The 17691-nt window shown below is 36.3% G+C and overlaps 1 protein-coding gene across 1 annotated transcript; it reads left to right on the top strand.

Annotated features, from left to right (window-relative positions):
• The first annotated feature begins 2416 nt into the window (after positions 1 to 2416).
• LOC140866031 (berberine bridge enzyme-like 22) lies at positions 2417 to 4726 on the top strand. The gene has a single exon (XM_073270890.1). It carries the CDS (start codon positions 2964 to 2966, stop codon positions 4572 to 4574), a length of 1611 nt encoding a protein of 536 aa, XP_073126991.1. The 5' UTR covers positions 2417 to 2963; the 3' UTR covers positions 4575 to 4726.
• Positions 4727 to 17691: the final 12965 nt, after the last annotated feature.

A 17691-nucleotide genomic window follows, 5' to 3' on the forward strand; every position in this document is an offset into this window, starting at 1 on the left:
TTTAAATTAAAAAATTATTATTATTTTTCACTAACTTTTTAAATTTTAGGTTTTGGTCACTAAGTTTTTAAATTTTGTTTTTTGTATACTAAATTTTATTTTAATTTATTTATACCTAATTGTTGTGGTGACACTGGAAAATGCTTTATTTTGCATCGAAAAATACTGACATGGGCATTATAATAATGATGCAACTTAAAAATTTTTGGACTTATTAAATGTCCCGTCAAAAATTGAATTAAAAATAGTCAAAATTAAAATTTAGTTTATTAAAACTTAAATTTGACAAATTAATTGACTAAAAATCAATGTGATGTGTTAATGGAACTAAAAAAATTATTTTCTTTCAAATAAATTATTGTTTTAACTTTCAAATAAATTACTGTTTTAACTTACAAATCAATAGAAGTAAAATTATTATTTAACAGATATTACTTTTGTTGAAGTGCAATAACTATTCATACTGAGAAGAACAATCGAAACATGATGTTTGAGATACAACATAGTTTAAAATATTGGATTAGTATTGTTACCAATGACTATAATTATTGAAAATGCAATAAGCATTCGACCATACAATATGTATCAAAGTGAAGGTCATGACTTTGATTCACATTGATTGCGAGCATAATTATTGGGAATGAGATTATTGGGTACAATAATTATCTCTTTGCTATGTAAAATAATAAAATGTAGTGTTTGAACTGTTACACATATTAAAATATTTGAATTGCACAATTATTTATCAACTATATATAGCTTTTATTAAAATGCAAACGCTCAGTCTTATGGTTTATAAAAAAATCAATGTATTTTTTTACATTTCTCGACAAATATATAACATATGTTATTGTTTTAAAGTCATTAATTAAAAAAATAAATTAAATCCAAGGTATAAAACATAAAAGCATCGATTAGATACCACAAATCGATCGTAATGAGAAAAAATTAAAGACATAATTTTCTCACTTCAATAACTAATTAGAGATCAAATCATTATAACCAAAGTTTGAAATTGATAGTAAAATATATAACACTTAATTAAAAAAGCTAAGCAATCAACTAATAAAATTATTATAACGTGCCACGTGCGTTGCACATGCAATTTTCTAGTATTTATAAATGGGGTAAGTTTCCTATGCAACAATATCACAATTTATATCACTGAGGCGAGTCAAACTAATCCATAACTTAATATTTTTGACATAATATCGAAAATGCGTATTCTATCCCTATGAATATGAAATAGGCGTCTAACCTCTTGAAATTTTATAAAAATTGCACAATCTAACTTGTTAATGCGATTTTGTCGAATACGTTCAAGTGTTGCGATTGAGAGACCAACGTGAAGCCCAACATTAAGTTGGGATTTTTCATACAAGAGACAGTGAAATCTTGCTCGAAGATTCCATGGTTTCTTGTTCAATCTTGATGTGTGAATCTGGAAAAATATAAGCAATGTTTTACGAGGATAGGGAAAATATTATAAATCGATAAAAGGATATTTTTGTACACTCAAAGTAATATTATTCAAATTTTGGGTTTTTACGCATAAAGTGTGTTCAAAAAATCGCATTATAAAGAGTAAATCATGTCTTCCAACGATCATTTTATTGATTTAACGTGAGTGGTTTCTTTAAGCTTTTGAGTTCCCGCGATCACTTGGTGAAATTGTCTTATTTTCTTTGGTGATCAGTGGAAAATCCGTATTCATATTTTTTCCTAAAGCATCAAGAAGAAAACTACCTCAGGGAAGAAGGGAACCGCTGGCCTTCTCAGGAGAAAACTACTGATGCATCGATCTTCAGAAGATACTTATATTTGCCCAAGAACTTTTTTGCAGTTAATTTGTTGGTGAACGTGCTGCGAAGGAAAACTATGCTTATCAAAGCTCGACAATTTATATCAAAGATGAAATGGTAGAAACTCCTGAGATCTCAATCAATGAAACTATCGACTTGGCCATTTCCACATACATAAACGGGACATGAAAAATCCAAAAAGTCCCTTTTATAAACCTTAAATCATAGACTTTAGATTTAAATTTTTAAACAACCAGATGTTCCTAGGAACTCATCTAAAATAGCCCGTTCTCAAACTATTGCCCAACCTTACTTAAACTTCTATAGTAGGCTTGGTTCAAAGCTAAAAACAATGGAATCAGATCACTCCAAACATGGCGAAAACTATATCCGTCACCATCTCAGAAAGTCGCTGATACTTACCGCGACGCATTTCACCTGAGACAAATTCAATGATACAATCAAGACGAAGCATACCAATATCCTACATAACTAGAACCATTAAAATGGGTATTATTTGTGGCAAATTTTTCTATCATTTCAGCAAACCAGCATGCATCATCATGATAAGTCATTCAATTCAGTTTTGTCTGAAAAGATTTCTCCTGAAATCATTTCCGAATTCCACTCCATGCATCTCAACACCTCCACTTCTTTTCCTTGTCATTACTGTATTCCCAGCTTGCTTTGGTCTCTGCTCCATATTCCCACAAATATTCAACAGACTTGTCTTTTTATATTAGCCTTATATATATTTAACCAACCCCAGATTTGGTGCGTAAAAAAAATTATTCATTACCACCACTTGTCTTTTGTCTTGAAGCAGAAATAATTGAAAAGTGATCAGCAGTTCTTATAGCATATGAATCTTGCTTTAGTTTTAAATATATGTTAAAAACTAAGTTTATTAATAGCACGTGGGAAGATTGAGGCCCTAACTATCACACCCAGACACCCATCTGCAATATCTCCCTCTCCTTTGAAAAGTGTGTAGTATACTTGGATCTGTGGCTAGGATAGCAATATATGCACTAAATATCCGTGTATTCAAACTGCCGACAGTAAAATTCTTCACATTCCTCCGTTCAATCGTATTAGAACCTGAAAAACTGGAACAAATTAACCCATAAATTTTGATTCTGCAAAAGAGTTGACTTGGAAATGCATCATCACAATCTGTCTCCTCTTCTTGTTCTTCTCTTGATTTCAATTTCCTGGAAGATTTGCTGTGCAAAACAAGAAGATTTTGCTCACTGCATGTCCATACATTCTTCTTCAAGATATCTTGAAGCCTTCAAGCACCTCCACACTCCAAGCTCCCCATCATACTCCATTCTCTTGCAGTCCTTTCAGCAGAATCCCAGATGGTTGAACTCAAGTTCTTCCAAACCTGCGTTCGTCGTCACCCCATATACGGAATCCGACATTCAAGCTGCTGTAGTCTGCAGCAAGAAGCATGATCTGCAAATCAGAGTCAAGAGTGGGGGCCATGATTACGAAGGCCTTTCGTTCCTCTGCCCATTCCCGTTCATCATCATCGATCTCACCAATCTTCGTTCCATCAGCATAGATTTGGAAGACGAAACAGCATGGGTTCAGTCCGGTGCAACATTGGGGGAACTTTATTATACCATAGCCAAGAATAATAAGCTTCTTGGATTCCCCGCCGGAATATGCCCGACTGTGGGCGTCGGCGGCCACTTCAGCGGAGGAGGCTTTGGTACGATGGTCCGAAAACACGGCCTCGCGGCCGATAACATCATGGATGCTTACTTGATAGATGTAAATGGGAGGATTCTTGATCGAGAAACGATGGGTGAAGATTTGTTCTGGGCTATTAGAGGTGGTGGTGGAGCTAGCTTCGGCATCGTAATTGCCTGGAAAATCAAGCTGGTTCGAGTTCCTCCGGTTGTGACTGTGTTCACAGTCCACAAGAATCTGAATCAAGAAGGCATACAACTTGTCAACATATGGCAAAATGTATCAAGCAAGCTGCCCCAAGATTTGTTCATCAGGCTCGTTTTCCAGAATTCAAACCGACCCGATAATGGCGATCAAGAAACAGTAGAAGTCCTCTTTAATGCACTCTTCTTGGGCTCGGTAAAGGAGCTGATGCCGATAATGGACAAGAGTTTTCCGGAACTCGGGGTGGATTCAAAAGACTGCAATGAGATGAGCTGGATTGAATCCACTCTGTATATTCACGGATTCAAGTCTGGAGATCCATTGGAAGTGTTGCTGGATAGAAGTTACCAGGATAAGAGCTACTTCAAGGCAAAATCAGATTTTGTGCAAGAACCAATCTTTCTGGACACCGTGTGGCAAGTGGTCCGAGAACGGATTTCGGAAGAAGCAATAGGTATCCTAGTCCTGGATCCTTTCGGAGGAAGAATGGATGAAATCTCGGAATCGGAGCTCCCGTTCCCTCACCGAAAAGGAAATTTATACAACATACAGTACCTTGTGAAATGGAGTGTGGATGGTGAAGTGGAATCGGAGAGGCACTTGAGCTGGATCAGATGGCTTCACGATTACATGGAGCCGTATGTTTCGAGATCTCCCAGATCTGCTTACTTGAATTACAGGGATCTTGATATCGGGACCAACGATCCAGAGAGTGTCAACTACTCGCAAGGGGAGATTTGGGGGAGGAAATACTTCAAAGGGAATTTGGAGATGCTGGCGCAAGTGAAATCAAGAATTGATCCGGGAAACTTCTTCAGAAGTGAACAAAGTATTATTCCCCCGGCTCAAATGCGTTTCCAAATATAGATGCAATTCGTTTCCTTTCACAACTGGAATTTGTAACCACTGATTCTTCCATGGAATCAATCTTCCCAATATCATTCAATCATCGCGGTTTTGTCACTGTTACTTAGCTTACAAAAAAGATATTCATTCAAACGTCTTAATTGAAAACATAACAATTATGATGAACAGCAGTGCGGTGGAGTTGCGTTAGTTGAAGGTTTAAAAAAACCTTCAGTAAAATACGTACACAACTACACAAGTACATGTTATATTATACTAGCAATCCATAGACATGATAATTTGCGTGCATAGATTTTTGACATAATCAATTATTGTTCTTTATATTTTTCATTTAATTTATTAATTATTAAATTATAAATAATGAGCAGGTCTTTTGTGAGACGGTCTCACGGATATAAACCCGTAAGATGGATCGATCCGATACATATATACAATGAAAATAATATTTTTTACCATAAAAACTAATAATTTTTCATGGGTGTGGTCAAATAGGGATCCATCTAACAAAATTGACAGGCTGTCTCATGGGAATTTTTTTGATAAATAATTTATGTTATATTCAAGGGTAAAATAATTAATTGTTAATTTCAGGATTTTGAAAAATTAAAGAATGAGATATAGTAGTTATAGTCAATTTAATTGAACGAAAGAAGAGATATTTTTTTCTTTGCTAAAATGACAAGTAAAAAAGCATATTTTTATCGGTAACTAAAATGACCAATTATGATTAATATAAGGGATTTATTATTATTATTGTTATTATTATTATTATTATTATGAAAAATTGTTTTTTAGGTCCTGTATATGTGTCACTTTGCGATTTCAGCCATTTATATTTTCAGATTTCAGTTTTAGTCCGCTATCTTTGTTTTTTTTAAAAAAAAAATTTAGTCCTATTTTCGATGTGGTGCTGATGTGGCACAAATGCAGTGCTGATGTGGAGCTGACGTGTATTGTGTCACGTAAGCATTTTCGAAGAAAAAAAACTAAAATTGCCAAAAATCAAAGCATACCAGACTAAAACTGAAATATGAAAATATAGAAGACTGAAATTTCAAAGTGACAAATATACAGGACCAAAATTAAAGTTTTTCTTTATTATTATTATTATTATTTTGTCAGGTGAGAACCCGCAAAACATATCTTTCGGTGCGCTTTGGGTAAACCTTGCATCAATCAAAACAACTTGTGTTGTAGTGGGGAACAAATGAAATCAGGGGGATTAAAGTCCCACACTTTCACGCAGACTTAAAATCGGAAGCTCAAACAAGCTCGTGGGCTACATAATTCCATGACCTCCTAACAAAAAAACAAGATACATTCGACAATTCTTTAAGATTAGAAATACATCAATGATCTCATCTTTTACATAGGTATTTTCCACTAAGCGACCTCTGATTCTTAAATTACCACCAAAGCATCCGACTCAAGGATAACGCGAACATCTTTGAAATATTCTTTGATCTAGCTGAGTGCCTCTTTAAAACTATGTTCCTCAGCCATAACCGATTGGGAATGAACTCCTGGTGGACCACAAATACCCTTCACGAAGTTTCTACCAGAGTTACGAAACACACATCTGAAGCCCGCATTCTCCAAGGTTTTCAACTAGAGTTATGAAATCTCAGTTTTCACTTAAAACCATACACTGAAATCAAATATATTAACGATTTTTAGTGACCTGAGTTTCGTTTTACATGTTCAAAATGACACTAAAATTTAAAAGTGGTAAAACATAATTACGGAGTCATTATTTGGGAAAAAGAGGTGAAAAATCAGATGTCACGTCCCGAAACTGGACCTAGTTGACATCGGCGTTATTTAACGTTTTCACATTAAACAACAAGCCCGGAGTTCAGAAATTTCAGAAATACCAGTCTTTTCATTCATAAACTGAAATTACATCGCTTTTGATAAGTGCAATTTATACACTTAATTTATATATGGTTTACTTGGCTTTTGTGATATATCAAGTGAATTTTATGGTATTAGTTGTTGTCTTTTTTAGTTGCAAGGATTTGAAGAGAAGTACCAAGAAGAAGAGAAAAGATGAAATACGAAGCATCAATTTCATAAAATTACTGGAAATGTTTTAGACATTAAATCCCATCTCCACCGTTCGAAATATATTTTAGGATGTTTTAAAGCTACTGTCAAAATTTTAGCTCAATCCGACGGTTAGATTGTGAGATATGTTTTTTTGAAAATTGCCACGCAACAAAAATCCGAGAGCCATGCGCGGGCGCCCCTATCCTCAAGCGCTCCCGCGCCGTCGCGAAGTCAGATTTTGTAATTGTTTTTTGAAGGAAACTTTGGGTTTTCTTTGGGCTTTTCTTGGACAATTTTAGGGTCATATAAAAAGAGATATTTAGGCACAATTAGAGAGGGGGGGCCGCACAAGAGAAGCCGCACAACAACACGCACACTTTGGAGAGAATTGAGAGGAGAAGAAGCGGCATCCAAACAACACAATCACACACAACTACACATTCAAGTAGGCTTGGGACACGGATTTGAGACGTGGAAGCAAATGAGAAGGGATAATCGAATCACAAGATAGAGAAAATTCATCTGGGGACGGAGAATCAACTTTACTCTGTGATTTTTATTATTTGTCTTGATTTATTATAGATTTTTGAATATGTCTATGTGTTTAATTATTTCATTATAAAATTATTGGTTGTTTCTAGAGATTGATGGATCTTGATTTGATTTTCTTGTTTTGAATATTATTTTGCCTACTATTATTTGTTCTTAACAATTTATTTATGTATTCTTGATTTGATTGCCTTTCAATTTACTGGTCATAGATTACATGTTAAATTTACTTGAAATCTGGCACTCGGGAGAGGAGATTTTGAATAAGATCATAGAAAAACACAACCTAGGATTTTTGTAGAGTTTGGGAGGCTTACAAATTCCTTTGAGATCATTGAAAGAGAACCATAGAACTTGATTAAATTATTTTGTTGTTTGATTTTTGATAGGGATATCGAAATTAGCATTAGAATAATAACATTTACTCGACGCTCGGGAGAGACAGTAAATAACAATTAAGGGTTCTTGGCCTATAAATTGGAATAGATGATATAATCAATTGATATGATTTGCATGAATATAAATCGAGTGATATCGTGTATCTAGAACTCATCTCAGATCGTGTACCAAAATCCATCCTTGAAATTCTGAATTCTTTATTTCTTTTATTTTAGATTATTGAATTTTAAAATTTGATTTTCTAAACAACGTTGAGATTATTTTAATTATAGTATTTAGTGTGAATATAAATTTTCAATCCTCGTGGGAACGATACTCTACTCATTATATATTAAAACTTAACACCGTGCACTTGCGGGCACAAAATTACGCGACAAATTTCTTAAAACTGAATCTTTAAATACGCAGCAGACAAAATAATATTGGGTCCGAAAATGCAAGAAATCTTGATTTTGATGATAACAAAACTTGTTATTGCATGTGTTTCTAACATATTTACTCGAGTATGTAGTTGGTTGAACACAAATTGGAAGTGATAAGGTGTTGAAATATAATGTTAGCACAACTTAGTTTCTAGCGCAGCTTATTGTTTCGAGCATATCTCATAGCTCGGTGATCCAAATGACCAGTCCAAAAACCATTGAACAACCAACTAAAAAAGTTTTAAGTCAATAGGTATCCTAGTCCTGGATCCTTTCGGCGGAAGAATGGATGAAATCTCGGAATCGAAGCTCCCGTTCCCTCACCGAAAAAGAAAATGTATGCAACATATAGTACCTTGTGAAATGGACTGTGGATGATGAAGTCGAATCCGAGAGACACTTGAGCTGGATCAGATCGCTTCACGATTACATGGAATCGTATGTTTCGAGCTCTCCTAGATCTGCTTACTTAAATTATATGGATCTTGATATCAGGACCAACGATACCGAGAGAGTCAACTACTCCCAAGGGAAGATTTGGGGAAGGAAATACTTCAAAGGGAACTTCGAGATGCTAGCGGAAGTGAAATCACGAATTGATCCAGGACTTCTTCAGAAGTGAACAAAGTCTTCTTCCCGCTTTACATATCCAACTACGTTCCGAAATATAGATGCAATTCGTTTTCTTTCACAAAACTGGAATTTGTAACAAGTGGATTCTTCCATCGAATCTTCCAAATGTAGCTAGCATGAGCTGAAGCATCATTCAAATCATTGCGGTTTTGAATGATGCATGCTTCAACTCATGCTAGCTATATTCAAATCATGGGCAGCGTATATGAAGAAAATCAGCTGAAATGAGAGTAAGCCCAATGTGTAAGGGTATATTTGAGTGATAAAGACACTGTAAAGGGATTAAATCCTCACACACAATCACTCACACATATACAAGAGAGACGAGCTTCAAAGATTAGTTGTGTGAGTCTTCACACAAAGACATTAACGATTGTATTTGTAACGCCCCAAAATTTGGCCTAATCAAGATTATAGAAGATTAATATTGATTTTCAGAGATTATGAAATTCGAGGGTTGAATTGATATTTGATCAGGGACTGAATTGCAATTTTTTAGGAATTCAGGGACCAAAGTGCAAAAAGGAGATTTTATATATATTATAATTGGCCTTTATTGATTTGACTAAGTCTTCCCCTTCTTCTCTCCTTCTCCTCCACGCCTCATCCTCCATTTTTTCTCCAAACGTGAACTCCAAGCTTTTGGATTCTCGGTTTTCCTCGATCCGTCCAATTGAAATTCAATCCGAAGGTGTAGTTGCGATCATAGCTACGAGAGCTCCGTTCTACCGTAAGTTTTATTACGATCCAGCATGTTTCGATTTTGAGGTGTTGTCAGATTTTGATTTCGTTTGGATATGTTTTTCTTGAGCTAGCATAGATCGTATATTCGAAGTCGGATCGGAAAAAGAACGAAGTTCGTAATTGTTATGATTTTTGGAAGCATTATTCGAAATAGGGGTTTTAAGATTTGTTGATATTTTAATAGTTTTGTTGGATTGAAGATTTTATAAGTGGAATTGGATCAATTAGTTGATGTTGTGAATTTCGGTTAGTTGAATTATAGCTTTTATGCCGCCGGTTTGAGATTTTCAGAATTTGGGGAGTTTGATTAAATTTCGGATTTGTTTTGGTTGGATTGATTGATATTGAATTCGTATATATCTCCATACAGATTTGGTTGAAGGATGTTGAACTCCGAGTTCGTAGGATTTGAATCGTAGAAGAATTGATCGAGAATCGGTAACAAGTTTACCTTAATCATTGAATTACGATTGAATGGAATTTTGATTAGAACTCTCGTTCATGTAGCTTGTTCAAACTGAAGCTACATCGAATCGAAGAAAAGGTAAAATTCGACATCGAATCAAAAAGGGACGAATACTCGATTTTAGATTGATTCTCGAGTCCCTAAATCACATACATGCAAGATTACTTGTTTTGATTGATTACGTGCTTTTAGTTGAATTACTTGAATGTATTACGAATTTCATATGCATTCATCTTGAGCCAAATTACTTGATTACATAGCGAATTAGACGATTTTTAAATTATAGTCAAGTGTCATTGGTCGTCGATTTTTACTCCAATGGCCCGATCAACTCTTTATATTTGCTTCAAAGTCTAGAGGATCGAGATATGCTACTTTCACCTCGATCGGAAAATTTGGTGAGTTGTGGTGATATCTTGTCCCCGGGATCCCAATCAAAGGAACGAAAGTCTATTTGATTATCCGATTTTTAGATAATCTCGAACCCTAAAGACATGCATTGCATCTTATTGCATTTTGAATTGCATTGCCATTATATCATGTTTCGATATACTACTTGGAATTACTTGTCTATGCCTCTTTTACTGGGAATATTATTCTCACCGGAGTTATTCGGTTGTTGTCTTATTTTTGTATGTGTGCTTGGCAACAGGTGGGACATGATCGAGTCATAGGCGACATGATTAGCTCGGGGTTGAGGAATAAAAGTGAGGCTTCGGTTTAGGAGTTAAATAGCATGCCGAACTTATGTTATATTGAAAACATGTTTAGAACTCGTACTTTCTTTGAATTATGTTGTATCGAATATTCGAGTATTGAGGTTTTTATGTTGGTGTTGTATGTATTTTATACCTCGTTATGTCTTGAATGGATTTTGAGTTGGAGAAATGAATTTAGAGCAAATTCTGGTTTTGAGTTCAGAGTTGGTCTCGCTCGAGCGGCCTTTTATTACCGCTCGAGCGAGGGGTCTTATTTTTTTTTGAGACAGAGTTGTCTTGCTCGAGAGGAAGTTTATTATCGCTCGAGCGAGAGCCTTTGTAGTTTTTTTTTCAATCAGAGTTTTTCCCGCTCGAGCGGTAGTATTTTACCGCTCGAGCAAGGCACTGTTCTTGAGAATTTTTTTTATTTGTGTTTCAATCTTGGCTCTTGATTGTTTTATTGATTGATGTATTTGAGATTAGATGATTAAAACCGAGGTCTCACATTAAGTGGTATCAAAGCGATAAGTTCTTGGACTGGATTAGAAGAAATCGGGGTAGATCGAGTCCGTTTGATTTGATTTCTCACATGTGATTGAATTCTTTATTTGATTATTTGAATTTCATGCGAGGATGCTTTATTAATTCATGAATTATTTGAATTACATGATGTTATGATTTAAATTACGAAGCATTATTATTTGTTTTAAATAGTAAAGCATGACTTATATTAGAAATGCGAATTGGAATAATCTGAGACTGAGTGAACTCTTGAATAGAGATTAGGGACACGACATTATTGAATTGAAATATTTGTGTCCTAATCCTCTTGAATATGAGATATATTTTCCTTGACAAATATTGAACAAGAAACAATCAGCAGAAATCCCGATTGAATAGAATAGTACTGCGACTAATCTGATGTATGTCACTCCGAAACCGATGGAAGCGTTACTGATGAGATTTCAGTCTTGTAACCCACCGACCTTGAAGAGTACTGAAAATGCCGCTGAGTGTGAAGGCTGGTTAGAGGAAATCGATCAGTTATTTGATTCTCTGGGCTACACCGATGACCGTCGAATTCGGTTAATGATGTACCAACTTCAAGGTATTGCTAAGAGTTGGTGTATTTCGAAGAAGAAAACATTAGAGAATAAAACATACGATCATTTCTTGGATTCTATTTAAAACAAAATTTCTTCAGCAGATTTCGTTCCAACATTCGACCTGATATAGAGGGAGTAACTTTAGGGATCATCTTCAACCAAGGGGAAAACAATTCAAGAAGTCTATGAGTAGTTCTTCTAGTTCCAGAGATTAGAAACAGGATGGCTCATGACAAAGTTCGGGAACTTCAGGTATAACTTGCAGCAGTTGTGGAGGTCGACACCTCAGTGAGCATTGTCATGGAATCCGTGGAAGCTGTCATATCTGCCGTCAGACTGGACACTTTTCTAGGACGTGTCCTCAGCGAGGTTCGGAGCAATCGCAGAATGTTCACTCTTTTCAGCCACAACAGCAGAACCAATTGGGAGTTAATCAGAATTTGAATCAATCTCCGAGGCAACAGACCTTAGTTTTTGCTCCTAACGAGGATCCTCAGATTCAGGCTGCACCTGAGGAGTACATAGCAGGTAACCGTTCGATTTTTTGTTTTTTCTGCTCTTATACTGATAAGTATTGGTGCATCTCTTACTTTCTTATTGAGGAATTGTTTAATTATTACCCTGCCATATGAGATTTTGAATACTGTAGTTGCTATTCTTCGTTTTTGAGAGGAGGAATGGTTTGCTGTGAGGTTAGTCCGCAATTTTTAATTTTGATTTAATGGGAATGTGATTGAACTGGGCAGTATGGTACTGCGGTATCAGATTTTGATTATGTTGTCTGTATAACTGTTTTATCTAAGTACAAGACAACCGTGGATTGGTTTCGAAAAGTTTTCAGATTCAGAGTCGAAATGGTAAACGAATGAAAAATTTTCGGTAAGGATTCTCGGTCAAATATTCCTTGATATCTATTTTGTCGATGACCCGTTTGTTACAGAAATGTGCGGAGGAATTCTCGATATTTGCAGTTGATGTCCTGAAATTCAGCCCGAATTGGTTGATATGCCGAAGGTTTTGGAGTTGGCTGACGTGGTTCCGGATGAGATTTTTTAAATACCTTAGATTCGTGAGACCGAATTCAGAACTGAATTGAGAGCGGGACATCCCAGGTGAGAGTTTGTGAAGAAAATATTCCTAAAATCGCATTCAAAAACGAGGTATGACCGCTTTGAGTTTTATAGTCATACCATTTGAATTGTCAAACGCTTCTGCAGTGTGTATGTAAGGCCCGAGATTATTTGATTTAATCCAAACTTATTTAATTTTAATTCGAGTATATTTAATTTGGGAATATTTATAGTTTTGATTTAAATTCTAATATTCTTAAATTATTTAGGATTGAAATTGAATTAAAATAAGGGCTGAGGACTGAATTGCAATTTATAAAGTTTCAGGGGCTAAATTGCAATTATAATGGAAGTTATCCGATTATTAGGTGAATTATCAGCATGTCAACGTGTAAAGGGTATATTCATTTCAGAATTTCAGACCAAGGAGTCGAGACCTTCTTCATTTTCTTTGAATTTTCGATTTTCAAAATCTCGTAACTTTTGATCCGATCGTCCGATTTCGATTCCGAAAATAGTTCTGGAATCCTTGAGACAAAGGCTTCATTTTCTTCAGCATGTTTTGAAGATCAAAATCTGGTAGATATTAGAAATTGATTTTATGTATGCGTTCTTGAAGTTTTATACATTCCGATATCGAAACCGGATCGAAGAGTTTATCTTAATCGTACTTAATCATGAATTCCAGCTTATATTCGATGATTATAGCTGCTGATATGAGGATTATGATGATGTTTTGCAAATTTGAATATGCGTATGAATTGTATTGAGGTTGGAAATGATTTCGATATTTTTTTGGTTACCGATTTTCAATCGCTACGCCGTCGATTCATGTTTTGAGACCGTTTTGATAGACTACGTTTGAGCTAAGATGTTCTTTGAGATGTTGTTGATGTTGTAGAAATTTTATTCTTCAATTTTTAGACTACTTTTGAAGGCTAACGACTCAAGAACTTGAATTCGAACCGAAGATGAAGAAGTTGAGGTTGAAGTGATTTTGATTGAAGATCTATTGATGATTTTGAATTGATTTGAAATGATAGATTTGAACGAATTTTGATATGAATGTTTTGATGTTATGTTTCAGATTAGAAGAGTTCAAAACCGAGATATACAAAGGTATAAGACGACATCGCGAGTCAGGGATCTGAAACTCAAGAATGAAGCTTCTTGAGTTGTCCCACCAAAATCACATACTTGTTTATCGCTTTGATTTTATTTGATGTTGTCGATCCATCTCAAGTAGTGGATCTTTGAATTCGATATGATTATGATATGATATGTATGGAATTGATTCTATTGCCAAGGTCGGAGGCGACCTTATTTTCTAGTCAAGAATGACTACGATAGATGGATATCTATGTCAAGATCGTTTACGAATCTTGATGACAACGACGTTATATGAATCAATTCTTGATCGATATATGTGTTATTTACTCTATGGTTGAGACTATTATGATTAGAGTTGATATGATTTATTTAATGCTTTATATGTCGATTATACTGAGATTGTATTCTCACCAAAGTTTATCCGGCTGTTGCTTTGTTTTGTATGTGTGCATGGCAACAGAGGGGGCATGAGCTTGTCAAAGACGTCATTGACAGCTTGGGAGAGAGATGTAGCAAGTGTGGACTCGGGTTATAGCTGAACTTTTATGTCTAGAAGCATCAAACATCATAGAAATATTTTGGGTTGAAGTTGATGTATAAGTATTGATGTTGTTGTGACTTTATCGCTTTTTGAACGACTAGTTTGATGTAATAAGAGCATGGTTTGATGCTAGAGACTTAATACTTGCATGTATGCATGTTTCCAGATTTTATAGCATGTTTAGAATCCATGTTTGATGATGAATCATGCCTTGTTCCATGTTTTGACAGCAAAAATTGTTCTGCAGATTTTTCGGGACAGGGAGCCCGCTTGATCGGGTGAACTCCTCCGATCGAGTGCGGCCTGTGAATTTGAAAACCCAAGAGACATGTTTTTTGGGCTCGCTCGATCGGATGAATTCACCCAATCGAGCGAGGTAAAAAATGATGCAGACCAGAGAGCTTGGATTCCTAGCTCGCTCGATCGGATGAGTTTGCCCGATCGAGCGAGGTGCTGTGTTTTAAAAAAAAATTAGCTCTTAGTTTTAAGCAAGGTCAAAAATGATGCAGACCAGAGAGCTTGGATTCCTAGCTCGCTCGATCGGATGAGTTTGCCCGATCGAGCGAGGTGCTGTGTTTTAAAAAAAAATTAGCTCTTGGTTTTAATATTTCTTTATTGTTTGATTAATTGTTAATTAATCATTAATTTTCCTAAGATGATATTAGCAACCCGAGGTCCCCACAACAGGTGGTATCAGAGCTTAAGTTTCTCGGACTGAGAATAGATGAGCGGGGTGGATCGAGTCCTTATGATTGCTTTAGTTACTGATTGCATGCTCGCATGGAATATGTTTTACTGTTGTTCAATTTTATTATCGCATGATTATGTGATTAAATGGTAAGAGTATGTTGATCGACTTACATGCTATCCGAATATCTGAATTGAGTAGCCGCATGTATTGAATGAGTATGAATCAGAACTCGATCTCTTGACGACGCATGAAAGTGCTAATAAGAGGAGGGACTGAGACAGAATTGTGTATGTGATATATTGACGAATTGTGCACTAATCTGTTTGATTATCTGATATGCCTCCCCGTCAAGTTCCGACCACTAGACAGACATTGGCAATGAATCAGCCAGAGCAGACTAATGATGCACAGACAGTGCCACAGGTACCAGTGACAACACCTGAACTTGGACAGGGTAGTACGTCTGTTGATACGATGAGTGGTGATGCAAATCCTATGGAAAAACTGCTAAAACGATTTCAGTCCTTCAATCCGCCAAAACTACAAGGCACTGAGAACTCCGTTGATTGTGAGAATTGACTGGAGGATATCGAGCAGTTATTTGAATCTCTCGACTATACAGATGATCGTCGTGTGAGACTGGTGATTCATCAACTACATGGCCTTGCCAAAATTTGGTGGATAGCGATGAAGAGAGCGTTTGAAAATCAAGGTACTGTTATTACCTGGCTTGTATTTCGAACTGCTTTCTATCAACGGTTCTTTCCTGTTTCATATCGAAAGGACAAAGGTGCAGAGTTTGCAAGTTTGCAACAGGGACAGTTAAATATCGAAGAATATGTTGCAAAGTTCACTAGCCTATTGAAGTTTGCTCCACATATCGCTGGGAGTGATGAAGCGCAAGCCGATCAATTCATAAATGGCTTGAATCCAGATGTGTTCACTCTTGTAAATGCGGGAAGACCGAATAACTTTGCCGATGCTCTGAATCGTGCAAAGGGAGCTGAAGAAGGAATATTGAGGCAACGAGGAGCTCAGTTTGTGCCACAGGTGATGAGACAACCGCAAGAGCAGCCACAGATTCCACCACCACCTCGATTTGATGCTGGAGGTAGCACTAGTGTTAAAAAAAAATTCTTTAAAGGAAAAATCAAACAGTTTAAACGTCCAGGTGGTAGTTCTTCTAGTTCGAGTGGATCTAGACAGTCTAGAGCTGGACAGTAATCTGATGTGTATTGTACCAAGTGCGGCGGTCGCCATACCAGTGAACAGTGCATAGGAGTGTTTGGAAGCTGCCATATTTGCAACCAAACCGGTCATTTTGCGAGAGTGTGCCCACAGCGTGGTTCTGGAAGTGCACAGAGTACTGGATCGCCTAGACGAGTAGCACAGGCTGAGAGACAAGGATCTTCTATGCATTCGTTTCAACCACAACAAGCAGCACAGGGTAGAGCAGGAGGAGGAGGTCAGTAAGTGAATCAACCTCCAAGGCAACAAGCTCGAGTGTTTGCATTGACTGAGGAGCAAGCACAAGCCGCACCTGATGATGTGATTGCAGGTAACTGCTCTATTTATGGTTATCCTGCGTATGTGTTAGTCGATATAGGTGCCTTACACACATTTATATCTGAGCAATTTGTTGCATTACATGAATTGCCTGTTGAACCTTTAGTTACTGTAGTATCTATATCTTCACCATTAGGAAAAGGTATAGTATCTGTAAAGTCTGTCAGAAATTGTGTGCTACAATACGAATGTAGTGAGATTGAGCTAGATTGTATTGTTCTTGGTTTATCTGATTTTTATTGTATTATCGGTATCGATATGTTAACCAAGTACAAAGCTATAGTTGACTATTTTCAGAAGATTGTAAGATTCAGACCTGACATGGCTGACGAGTGGAAGTTCTATGGTAAGGGTTCACGAGCCAGAATTCCTTTGATATCTGTTCTTTTTATGACTGATTTATTGCAGAAAGGGGCAGAAGGATTTCTGATTTACGCAGTTGATATTTTGAAAACTAGCCCGAAATTGGATGATTTGCCAGTGGCTAGTGAATTCGCTGATGTCTTTCCTGACGAGATTTCGGGATTGCCTCCATTCCGAGAGTAGACTTCAGTATTGAATTGATGTCAGGTACGCAACCAATTTCGAAAGCACCTTACCGTATGACACCGATTGAATTGAAAGAACTGAAATAGCAGCTTGAAGATTTGTTAGCCAAAGGATATATCAGACCGAGTGTTTCTCCTTGGGGCGCTCCGGTTTTGTTTGTCAGAAAGAAAGACGGATCGATGAGATTATGTATTGATTACCGGAAATTGAATAAAGTAACGGTAAAGAATCGCTATCCTTTACCTCAAATCGATGACTTGTTTGATCAATTGCACGGTTCATCTTCGAAGATTGATTTGCGATCCGGCTATCATTAACTGAGGGTAAGAGATGAATATATCCCTAAGACTGCATTTAGAACCAGGTATGACCATTACGAATTTATAGTCATGCTTTTTGGTCTAACGAATGCACCAGCAGTATTTATGGGATTGATGAATAGAGTATTTCAAAAATATCTAGATGAGTTCGTGATTATATTTATCAATAATATTTTGATTTACTCTAAGAACCTGTGTGATCAT

This window comes from Henckelia pumila, chromosome 4 (genome assembly GCF_033568475.1).
Source record: "Henckelia pumila isolate YLH828 chromosome 4, ASM3356847v2, whole genome shotgun sequence".
NCBI lineage: Eukaryota > Viridiplantae > Streptophyta > Magnoliopsida > Lamiales > Gesneriaceae > Henckelia > Henckelia pumila.

Excerpts from the sequence above, each read along its gene's own strand:
- LOC140866031 (XM_073270890.1), top strand. The coding sequence starts at position 2,964 with ATGCATCATCACAATCTGTCTCCTCTTCTTGTTCTTCTCTTGATTTCA.